The 12,473-nt window shown below is 44.8% G+C and overlaps 1 protein-coding gene across 2 annotated transcripts in view; it reads right to left on the bottom strand.

Annotated features, from left to right (window-relative positions):
- The window catches only part of CEP85L (centrosomal protein 85L), a 171,746-nt gene that overhangs the window by 17,301 nt on the left and 141,972 nt on the right, over positions 1-12,473 (bottom strand). For both annotated transcript variants that reach the window (XM_090038580.1, XM_090038589.1), the window contains 5 exons: positions 6,949-7,125; positions 4,197-4,349; positions 3,705-3,859; positions 1,005-1,122; positions 482-532 (listed from right to left, as the gene is read on the bottom strand). In XM_090038580.1, the coding sequence (XP_089894706.1) occupies positions 482-532; positions 1,005-1,122; positions 3,705-3,859; positions 4,197-4,349; positions 6,949-7,125 (654 nt within the window). The remainder of the gene's footprint in view (positions 1-481; positions 533-1,004; positions 1,123-3,704; positions 3,860-4,196; positions 4,350-6,948; positions 7,126-12,473) is intronic.

Genomic DNA, 12,473 nt, shown 5'->3' on the forward strand with positions numbered 1-12,473 from the left:
TTAGACCATCAGCATAATACGGTAGCTGTATGAGAGCTGGCTATATCTCTAGCTTGCTCCTACTGGCAAAGTGCTAAGAATCTTTTATCCCCCCCTTAGTGAAAATATATTAAATGCTAGACTTTGAATTATTGCATTTAATAAAACAGAGACTTCTGCCTTGCTCACACCTGAAATCCAAATTCAGTTATGAAGTTATTAGCCTAAGCAGATATTACTTCCCATTTTTGCATTCCTTTCTTAAACTTCCCTAACAAACTATTTGCTACATATCCAATATAAGAAGAGAATAAACAAACTACAGGTATGGACACAGGAAAATCTACAATGTGGTAAAGTGGGCAAGAGTCTTACTATGAATTAGATGCACCAAAATTACTGGCTACGTGCATGCTTTTGCCCTGCGGTAAGTGGAAGCTAAAACATGACAGCTAAGCCTTCGGTGAAACAGTGATAAAGCAAATGATGATAATTTCCTTACCTGAATTTCTAAAGTCAGCCCAGCTATCTGATGTTGTTGACTGTCTATGACCTATCAAGAAGAAAACAAATGAGCATCACATTCAAAAAAGTCTGATTCTGTATTAGTTTTAAGTGACAGTTTTTCCATAAATTCCGATGCAACTATTTTCTAATATCAAGCACATCTTTTAAATTGCATCCCCTAAAAGACCTAAATGAGAAATCCTTTGCACCTATATGGCAGTTCCCATCATGAAACCACTAGCTGCTCAATTGATCACAATTAGCCAAGTAAGTTTCTTCTTCAAAACTTAGTCTCTGCATTACATTTGAATTGAAGCCCATTTCTTTTGAGCAACTGAAAATTCATGCAAAACAAAAGCCTTGACCACAGAAGTATGTGTGGAAGGGAAACCTCAATTAGCAATAAACATGAAATAAATCCTAAGTGAGTGATAAATAACATAAACAACACAGCAAGATACAAGGCTTCAGGGGTACAAATGCTACCAATAGCTTCTGTAATCAGTTCCATGTACTACCTTACTGGCTTTCTCATTCTCTTCTCTGAGGCATTCATTTTCACTCTGCAGCTGTTTTGTGTCCAACATGGGGAGACGAATACCATCTTCCAGGCATTTTTCTACTTTTTGCTGCAAACTGCAATTGAGAATTAAAGATGCAAGAGATATCAGTGAATTATTTGGGGGAGGAGCAAAGCACTAAAACTGAAATATGTTCTAGAGGAAAATATACACAACCACTATCACCTGGTTTACTGTCACACCCACCGAGATTGTAGGCCCATAGTCCAGCCTCAGTCCAAGTAAACAGACTGGAGGACGAGTAGTGTAAAATCCTGAAATCCCTGGAATTACTGTCGCTGACAAGAATAATCACCTGAATACAAAGGAGAAGCTTTGCTACATGTCCTGTATAGACACCTTTGCAAATATTGTATTCCTTAGTTCTAAAATAATTCCCAGACCAGATTCTGTGCTGTGTCTCCCAGGACACTCTGCTTAGGTTTGGCCCAGCAGGCGAGGAACAAACTTGTGTGCTACTTGGATTCTCAGCTGCTTGGGGGACGCCTACACAGCCCTAGCAAAGGTCAAAGTAGCATTGAGGACTGCTTTGACTTAGAGAGACCTGTAGCCAGGTCTCTGCCAGCCTGCAAGGGGAAACCTGTGGTTTCCCATGCTCTTCTCCTTTAAAGGAGAATCCATTTTTAAAGTTTGTTTGTGACCCTTTCATATATTCTTGTGACCCACTTTTGGGTTGCAACCCAGGGCTTGAGAAACACTGGTTTAGATCATACTTGTTACACAAAGAGTTTGATGGATGGCTTGAAATCTCTACCTCAGTGCAGTTCAGGGCTGCAGCCAGGCTGGACCAGCTCCAGGCAGGAGCCACCTCTGCAGCCCAGTAGGCGGGACCTGACGCAGGCTGTGCTGCCATGGCCTGGCTACAGCCCTACAACCCCACCGTAGGAACAGAAATCTGGGAGGACACATGCCTGCCCCACATCACCTGTGTCCCATCCCCCCCATATGGCCTGTGCACCTCCACCTCCCCAGATGCTTAGCCTCTGACCCCGCTCCTCCCCCCCACTTACCTAGCAGGAGCTACTCTCTACTTCTGCCTGGCCGCCATGTGCAAATACTGCCCCCTGCGTCCTGCTCCCCCCAGCCCCAAGCAGCCCCTATCAGGCTGGATCTCTGCCAGCCTGCAAAGGGAAACCACAGTTTCCTGCATTTTTTCTTCTTTAAAGGAGAAAGTCTACTTTTTTTCTCCTTTAAAAAGAGAAAATCTGCTTTTTTCTGTGAAAAACAGGAAACCTGGACAGACCCCCAGTTATGAGCAATATAGGCAGCCCCTTTCCTGTTGTTATAACTTCATCACTGTCTTTAAGACATGGGCATGCCAGAGCTGGCATCCTGGCTTATTGCCACCAAGGTGGGAGGAGAGTTGGCAAAAAAGAAATGTGCACAACAAAGGAGCATTGTTTACAGACTCTTAGTATTCTGAGAGAATAAGTGACTTTAGGTGGTAGGAGGAAGCGCAGTTGATAGTGGCTGAAGGGTAAGCCAAGCCACAGAAGGGTCAGATACTTCAAAGTCCCAACTCCATCTCCTACCTTTTGTCACAGACAATGGAGGAAGTTTTCTGGGAGATTTATCTGCAGCTGGTGCCTAAGCATTGACCTTACATGCTTGTAAAAGAACAAATAGGACACATTTCCATGGAAAAATTCCAGCTGGATTACTGACAATGTTGTCATGGTGTAGGTTAGATTCCTAGTGCCACTTAAAAGCTTATGTTAAAAATAATAGGGAGAAAATGTAATTTGCAGTGATGTGTGGTAACGAGTAAAAAAAGAGAGGCCATGAAAAAGAGGCTCATTTTCACTCATTTCTGGTGGGTGTCACTTCAGTTCAGTGCCCCTCACTGGCTTGGCTGTGCACCTCAGGACAGCTGCCTAAAAGTGTTTCCATGATGAAAGGCTAGCTGATTGGGACGTCTAGCCAGTCAGATCATTGGGCACATTGTTTCCAGCTTACAACGGATACACCTTTTTATTTGTGCCTGTGTAATCTACAGGGGATCATTTAATCTTCCCTGAAAGCCTAGAAATAGTTGAAGTGGTCTCTGGTTTCTAAATTAGAAAGCAGGATTGTCACAGCAATAAAAGGCATTCATGTGAAGAATGGTGAAGTGGGGGTAAGTGCTAGCCTGCACGGACTTGGAATGAGCTGCAGGAGACCAGAGAACATTCTCCTGGGGTAGGAGCGATTTGGTGACATCAGTTATTCTGCAAAGCTCTTTCATGAGACCCATCATAAGGGGCAGGAATGAGAGACCAGAAGACACGATACTACAGGTGATTTGAATTGCAGTGCAGAGACTATGCACCCCAAAAGCCTGGCTACAGGCTTGTGCAGCCCTGTTCCCGCACAAATCTCAGGGGTCATGTGCCCCTCCTTACCACATACACACCCCCAGCCCCATACACTGCGGGGGCTGAGGCCTGGGGGCGGGGGGTCATGGGTTGGGAGTGAGGAGCACCAGCGGGGCCAGGGGGCCGTTTTCTACTTGAACTATTTACTGGGTTGGGACAGGCCAAAGTTTACAAATGAGTCCCATTCCAAAAAAAAGTTGAGAACCACTGCACTAAACCATTCCTAGGGTGCCATTCAAGTAGGTATTCATTCCTAGGGTGCCATTCAAGTAGGTATTCATACCTCTGCACTGTTGAGACCAATTCCTTTTCTTTTTTTTTCTGACACACTAGTTGCAGCTCTTTTTCCCTGCATTGTGCTCTAGCTTCTCCAAGCTTCTTCTCCAAATCTGCCACTGTTTCTTGGAGCTGCTTGTTCTTCTCTTCCAGAATTTGCAGCTAAAGCATAACATCAGAACAGTCAGACATAAATTGTACATTTTATATTAAAAATGCTTCCTACAAGCTCCAGCTTTACAGTTACCTTCTGACTACACATCAGTCTCATCACTAAATTTTCAACTATTGTGCACTTAACTTCACTATAAATATCCTTTTTACACTGTAAAAGCATTTTTTAAGATTTAAACTATTTATATCTCTAACCAAGTAACAAAACTAGCGATACACATTGAAATGAAAGCAAGAAGAACTACAAAATCATCAACAATGGATGTCATGGAATATTTTTAAATCTGCACATCTTAAGTAGTATTACAACTAGAAAACTGCTTACCTGCTTACTCTGACTTTCTATGTCATCCAGCGTTGGCAGGTCAGCCAGATATTTTTCTAAGGTTTCAATTCGCCTCTGTTTCTCTTTGTTTTGTTCTGACTCTTTCTGGCATTTCTTTTTCAGGCTATTTATGTATCTGTCTCTAGTTTTAAGCTAAAAGGGAAGAAAATTACATCTTTTGATTATGGCAGAAAATATATGTACAGGATAATCTGGAAATCAGTATCACAAGGCTCAAAACCAGCTGATCTACAAAGCTATATTCCAAGCCAGAAGTAAGGGTAAGGGTAAGTAAGGGTTAACTATTACAGATGAAATGAAATGGTTGTTTATTTTGCTCGACTTCAATGATGTTTAAATATGTATGCAGTCTTGAAGCATCTGAAGCCAGTTTTGTTTGGTTTTTTTACCTCCCATGCCTTGGGACTTGAAAATGCTTATTTATACATTTAATTTTTAATTCTGATTGTAGAAGTATCCAAAAAGTGCTAGAAATAGCTCTTCGGTAAATGAGTATGCACTTGGCTGCTACACTTCATGGGACTCTGCAGATAAAAACTAGTAGCCAAGAACTGTTTCTTGGACTAGTGCAAAAGTGCCTTCCCCAAGGCAGTAAAACTGGAAGTTTTGTTCCTACTGCTACTCAGGAAAGGGGACTCAGGTATCTAAGTTCATATTAGAAACTGGTATATTTTTCCAAGTTTAGGTTAGTATTCTTTGAATTGTGGCACATTAGCCTTTAATGTATATGACCCTACCTTTTTATTAAATTACTTTACATACTTACTTCAAAAGATCTTAAGTAACTACTATGGGTTGAAGCCATGCAATTTGGCCAACAGCTATACTGGACAGAAGGAAGACTGGTAGTCAGGGTTTTGCTCTACTCTCACTTCCACTAACTGGGTGTGTAACATTGTCACTTTTTCTCTCTCTCTGCTTGTTTTGAGCACAAAATCTCTCTCATGATGTGCCTAATAGGGTCCTAATCCAGCTGGTGACTGTGTGTGATAAAGTAACTATCTAGCGCTCACATAAGTGTGTTCCATCAAAGCACTTTAAACAGGAATTCAGTATCATTACCTCCATTTCACAGACAAGGAAACCGAGGTGCAGAGTGGTGACTCAGCTTGCTCCCAGTCATTGATCAGGCCAGTGGCCACAGAACAGAACCAAGGCCTTCCAGGCTCCAGTGTTGTGCTCTACCTACTGGGCCACTACTGGGATCCAGACCACTTCTAGTGTCATGCCTTATGGCACTCTTACGATTCTCCTTACAAAGGTTTTTCTTTGGTTCTCATATTATTAAATACACACACTACAAGAAGCAGCCAGATAATATCTTCTTAGGAAGGTCGCTCTGCTTGTTTTAGAATATTATTTTGTGCATCTGCTACAGGAATAAGAAAACTGTTTCAAATGCATAACTACAAAGATTTAACCCAATAGGAATCTCAGACAGAGCTTCAACCTTGATGGAATCTGACAACTATACAAGAGGACATCACAATGAAATAGCTGCTTTGTTTAAGGCAGCTTTCCGAAACCAATCTTTATTCACCAACAGCCTGAAAAAGATTCTCTTTGTTATGTTTTATGACCAGTCCCAGAATGACCATGCATTCCTGGCACTTGGTTTATTAACAGGACTTAATACAAATACACCCCAAACCTCTTTTCATTCAGAATGTGATTTAATAAAAATTATATCTGTGCTGTTCAGACCCGGAAATCAAGCAACTTACCAGATAAGAAACACCTACGGTACAGATAAATGTGAACTGTAAGTTTTAAATGTAGCTGACATTTCTGTGTGGGGTGCTGGGGACATTGATCTTGCTGAAAATAGGTGTACGCCACTGGCCAGATCAGAACCCAATAACAGTTCCAAAAGAGTTTAGCAGATAATATTTTTCTCCAGGTACAATTTTTCAAGCCAAGAGCCTCAGGCATGCCAGAGGGCTGTAGACACACACTAGAAAATTTTTTTGATGATTTGTCAAAGAAATCTCTTATTTTTCTGGGAGCAAAAACTGACAGAGCATCCCATCCTGAAGAGACACCAACACTTCTCTTTCTCTAGAGAAGGTTCAGGTCATGGATAGGCCTACTGCAATGTCCATCATTTTCAGAACGCTGATTACATGGCCTTCCATGTCTCCTCTCATGTACCCACAGCCTCCCCTGAAGTCATACTCTGCACCTTCTCCCTCAACTACTCCTAGCTAGAAGGAGAGGAGCAGCATGTCCTCTTAAGGGAACCTGTTCAACAAATTAAATGAACAGAAATTAAAATTTCAACATGTGGTAACAAGTGCACTGCTCTAGACTGGTACCTGGGGCAGCTGCTTCTAGCATCACTTTGTTTATGTTTGTTGCCATCACAGGGCACCTGTACATGGAGTGCCCAGGCTGCTCCGACACCCTGGAATTCCAGCACATCGGAGCAGACATGATTAATTGAGGCTGCTGGAACGTGGCAACTGCCATGCTCCACCAGCCTCCTGTGTCTCGTGTAACAGCATCCCTGTGCTTAAAAATGGCAGCAGGGTCACTTAAACTAAAGCTTGTCAAATGAGCTTTCGTTCAAGTGCCAATTTTAAATGCAGGGACGCTGATACACGAGACATGGCAGCGCTTTAATTACAGTGGCTCTCAGAGCCACTCTAATTAAAGAGCTGTCCCCTCCCCACCCCTGGAACACATGCAAAAGTGCCCAGTGTCACAGAAGTTAAACATGAAAATCACTTACTTTCTCTTCCATCTTCTTTTTATCCTCACTAGATTTGTTTGAAAGTTGTTTAACGTACTCATTGAGTTCCAATTCTTTAGTCGCAACTGCTGCAAGTTTTCGCTCAAACGCCTCACAGTGGGATACTGATCTTTCCGAAAACTGAGGTTGCAGTGATGTGCTCTCATATTGTGGTTGCTTATAAAGAGTGAGAGAAAAAAAGAAGAGTTAAAGTGCAGCTCGCATTAGCTTGAAATTACCAGATGGCTCCTAAAGCGGGGGGGAGGAAGGAAAACACTCATACTTAGTAGGCTGGAAAACAAACCAGTAGTCTTGCAAAAAGAATAGCACATATGTTATAAAATGCTTTGTGATGAGATAGCACAACAGAGATTGCCCATGAGAAATAAACCGCTTTAAAAAACCCCCCAAAATAAACACAAAGACCCTTAATGCTGCAGTATACTTTTTACAAGCCGAAACAGTAGGACACATTTCAGCTGATATCTGTGCATGATTTCTAAGCATCAGAACAAAAGATACCACCAGAGTCATTTCTGGAAATGGTATTTTGTAAAGAAGGAAAATAAACTGAATTTGGCAGCTGTACCATAATAGTAGGAATAATGGCCTTCACAAAAAACCTAAATGGAGACAGTTGTAGTATGTGGCCATGTCCGGACAAGCACAGACTTTTGTTTCCCTGGGGACAAGTAGCAGTGGCATACCTCCTGTCGCCAGGGAATGCCCATGCCACGTGCGCTCTGGTGTGCAGAAGGCAGCTCCAGGTGGGATACGGAAGGCTGGGGCCAGCAACTCTGCTGGCTCCACCAGTTTTACCTAGGGTCCTGGGGGCCTTGGGGAGCTGCAGCTGTGGTGCTCCTGCAGCTAGGAGCCTGGCCAGCAGCTGGAGTGTGGCTTGAGCCAGAGAGGCTTCAGTTTTGGACGGTGCATACCACTGCCACATGCGCTGCTCTGCTTTTTGATGTGTGTTTTTTTTTGACCCTGGGATGTCCAAGGGTCAAAAAAACCCCTTCTGTGCTGCAAGGTAGTAGCACAGGGAACACCTCCACGTGTAGTGTGGCACTGCACATGGGTCTGCAGTACCACATAGTAGATGTTGGCACTCATCTGGACACAGCCTGTGGGACCAAATTAGATTTCTTTTGCGAGAGCAAACAATTCTGCAGTGCTTACAAACTAAAACACTATCCCACTGCAGCAGTATAGCCACTTGAACCTTTTGTTCAGAACCACCTAAACCAGGTGGTTGTGAACAAAATGTTGCGATTCTTAGCTTTTTTAAATTTTATGAAGGGGTAGGCATTATGATCTACATACAATTAATGGTGAAACTGAAGTAAAGAGAAGCAAAGTAACTTGCCCAAGAGGTTGCCAAGTGGCAGAGGTAAGAATAGATGTGAAGCCTCTTCTCTTGTACCCTATCTGTTAAAGCACGTTGCCTTCCCAAATCATAAGAGTGAAAATAATTTTTCATTGTTCATGGTGAGATCAGTGTGGGATTGCAGGAGTGGCAAAAAGTAATAGGAATTTAAGAAAGAAAAAAGCTTCTCTTGCAATAATCTGACAAAGAGAAGTTTAAAAGGCCATTTGACATACCTGAAAAGATGAATTTTGAACTGATAATGCCCCCTAAGCACAACAGACAAAATACTGAAAATCATTAAAAATTTATAGGGATTAAAACCATCTATGAGGAAAGCCACTAAGAAAATCTCCAGTAGTAGAGGATGAATAAACAAATTAAAGCTGAATCTCAAAGACTGGTTTTAAAATACAATTAAATCATGAAAAGCTTCATGTATTTACAATACATTTAATTAATGTATATTATTACATATATCAATGATTTCAGATTGCAATGGGGGGGAGGGGGCTGGAAACTGACACACATTTAAAAGATACACCAACATTTTATTCTTTTAGAAACAGTCTCATTCACCCAATCCCTGAGAGCAACTAATATACACCAAAATTATTAGGTTTATGTGTTGGAAGAGTTTTCTATACCTTCCACATGTGCTTAAAAATAGTTAATGTTTCCATTTGACCCAATACACATTTATTACAGACATACTCAAAAGTCAAAGAGTAATGTGCTGCAGAGCAGATGACTGGCATTCAAAGTTTTCTTCCTGTGAGATATTAGGTCTGTGTGAAGCAGCAAGTATTCGATTCAGATTCGGCCGATTCAGAGACATAGTGATTTGATTTGGTGATTCAAATCACTGACCCGATTTGATCTGGAGGATTCAGAGATTAGGCTATAGACTATAATGGGGAATCACTAAAATACCTATAACTTGGTCATTTGTTTTGCATATTCGAATGAAAACAGCAGGGATGGTAGCCTCTTCTGAAGGCATGAAGCCTGCCAAGTTTCAAGGATATGGGTGCAGGGGTTTCTGTGAAAATGCCCCTCAAACTGTTTAAAGCAAAACTCATATTCCTTGTGTGCATTGCGGCACAGTGGGATGAAAGCAGCAGGGATGGTAGCCTCTCATGCAGGCATGCGGCCTGCCGGATTTTAGGCAGAGTGGTGGAGGGGTTTCTGTGAAAGTGCACCTCAAGGTTCTGAAAGCAAATAAAAAAAAGCAATAAAGGTGCAGAGTGAGGAGGGTGGCACTCACTCTGTCTGCACACGGAGCTTGGGGAACCTCAGCAGCAGGAGGTTCACCTTGAGGAACTCCAGCTGCTCCACCAGACCAGGACCCAAGGAGGTATGGAGGTATGGTGGAGTGTCACATCACCAGCAACGCTGAACCCCCTCTCCCTTGGAACACTGGTTGGTGGACAAAACAGGTGTTCCTGCACAACCGTGGCCAGATCCTGCCACACTTGGCTACAGGTTGCCCAACAGGCGAAGGGGTGGCAGTGCAGCGGCTCCACATCCTCAGCGAGATAGGTAGCCACCAAGGCCCCCGTGCTACTATGGCACTCTGTCAAGGAGCAATACACATCCTCTGCAAGCAAAATGGGGTCAGAGGGGCAAGCAGAAGTGCTCTGGGTCAACACATAAGGGGGCCATGGGGAGAGGGATCTAATGGTGGGGGTCTACTACAGACCCCCCAGCCAAGGGGAGGAGCTGGACCAGGAATTTTTGGGCCAGCTTGCAGAGGCACTTAAGGCAAGGGATGTAGTTGTCATGGGTGATTTAAATTACCTGGACATCTGCTGGGAGGAACAGTCAGCCAGGTCGAACCGCTCCAGGAGGTTCCTGGCCGAGACAGAGGACCTCCACTTAATTCAGGAAACGCACAGTCCCACCAGAGGAAATGCCCTGTTGGACCTGGTCCTGGCCACAGGTGACGACCTGTTAAGGGGCCTCCAGGTCCTTGACCACCTGGGTGATAGAGATCATCGCTTGCTGGAATTCACCATCCAGCGCAGGGTGTCAAGGGCCTGCAGCAAGGCGGTAGACTTGACTTCAAGAGGGCCAACTTCAATGAGCTGAGGAGATTAGTGGGAGAGGCGCTGGGGTTCTCAAGAGCAGGGGAGCTCAGTGCCCAAGATGAGTGGTCGTTCCTTAAGGAAACTATACTCAGGGCCCAAGGGGTGACGATCCCAACAAAAAGCAAGGGGGGCAGCAGTGCTTGAAAGGCCCCCTGGCTCACCAAGGGTGTACGGGAATGCCTGATTGCCAAAAAGGTGGCATTCAACCGGTGGAAGGTGGGTGCTATCTCCAAAGAGGAGTATACGTCCTCTGCTTGGGCCTGTAGGAGGGCTGTCAGGAAAGCTAAGGCGGACATAGAGCTAGGATTAGTGTCCAAGATCAAAGATAACAAAAAGTCCTTTTTCAAATACATAGGGAGGATGAAGAAAGCACCAGGAAATGTGGAGCCCCTGCAAGATGCTCTGGGCAATCTGGTGGTTGCGCCAGAGGAGAAAGCAGATCTCTTTAACCAATTCTTCACCTCTGTTTTCTTGGGCAGGGACCGGGACTTCCCCACCGTGATGCAAGACGGACTCAAGGGGAACGCCTCCAGCCCTCAGGTTGGGGAGGACCGGGTTAGAGAGCTTCTAGAAGGGCTGGACGTGTTCAAATCAGCCGGTCCAGATGCTCTCCACCCCAGGGTGTTGAGGGAGCTAGCAGGGGTTATTTCAGGGCCCTTGGCACGGCTTTAAGAGTGCTCGTGGTGCTCGGGCCAGGTGCCAGATGATTGGAAGATGGTCAACGTGGTCCCCATCTTTAAAAAAGGGAGGAAGGAGGACCCAGGCAACTATAGGCCCATCTGTCTTACCTCAATCCTAGGGAAACTCTTTGAGAAGATCATCATGGAGCACATCTGTGATGGGCCGGCCCCAGAGATGATGCTCAAAGGCAACCAGCACGGTTTCATTAGGGGCAGGTCACGTCAGACCAACCTGACTGCCTTTTATGATCAGGTCACAAAAGCACTGGATGCAGGGGTTGCAGTGGATGTAGTCTTTCTGGACTTCAGCAAGGCCTTTGACACCATCTCCCACCCCATCCTCATTAAAAAATTGGGCGACTGTGGCACTGATGCCTACACAGTCAGATGGATTGCAGATTGGCTGAAGGGTCGTACTCAGAGGGTGGTGGTGGATGGGTCATATTGGACCTGGGGAGAAGCGGGCAGCGGCGTCCCCCAGGGCTCGGTTCTTGGGCCTGCGCTGTTCAATCTCTTTACCAGCGACTTGGACGATGAGGTGAAAAGCAACCTGTTTAAATTTGCTGATGATATCAAAATTTGGGGTGAGGTGAGCACACTGGTAGGGAGGGAAAGACTGCAGCAAGACCTGGATACGTTACAGGGGTGGGCTAACAAAAACAGGATGCGTTTCAATACTGACAAGTGCAGGGTGCTGCACTTGGGCAGTAGTAACCAGCAGCACACTTATAAGATGGGAAACTCCCTGCTTGACAGCACAGAGACAGAAAGGGATCTTGGAGTCATTACTGACTCCAAGATGAACATGGCCGACAACACAAGGTCACAGTTGGCAGGGCTAAATGGACCTTGTCATGTACCCACAGGTGCATCTCAAGCAAGGCCAAGGAGGTGATCCTCCCCCTCTGTGCAACACTGATCAGGCCACAGCTGGTGTACTGTGTCCAGTTCTGTGCACCCCACTTCAGGAGGGATGTGGACAACACTGAGAGGGTCCAGATGAGGGCCACCCGCATGATCTGGGAACAACAGGGCAGACCCTACAATGAGAGACTGCAGGACCTGAACCTGTTCAGCCTTCACAAGAGAAGACTGAGGGAGGACCTGGTGACCGTCTATAAACTCACTAGGGGGGACCAGAAGGGTTTGGGAGAGACCTTGTTTCCCCTAGCGCCCCCTGGCATAACAAGGAATAATGGCCATAAGTTGCTAGAGAGTAGGTTTAGACTAGACATCCAAAGGCACTACTTCACAGTCAGGGCGGCTAAGATGTGGAACCAACTTCCAAGGAAAGTGGTGCTGGCTCCTACCCTGGAGGTCTTTAAGAGGAGGCTTGATGCCTATCTAGCTGAGATCATTTGAGCCAAGTTTATTCTCCTGCCCAGGCAGGGG

Source organism: Crocodylus siamensis, chromosome 1, assembly GCF_052110815.1.
Source record: "Crocodylus siamensis isolate JL-2025a chromosome 1, ASM5211081v1, whole genome shotgun sequence".
Lineage (NCBI taxonomy): Eukaryota > Metazoa > Chordata > Crocodylia > Crocodylidae > Crocodylus > Crocodylus siamensis.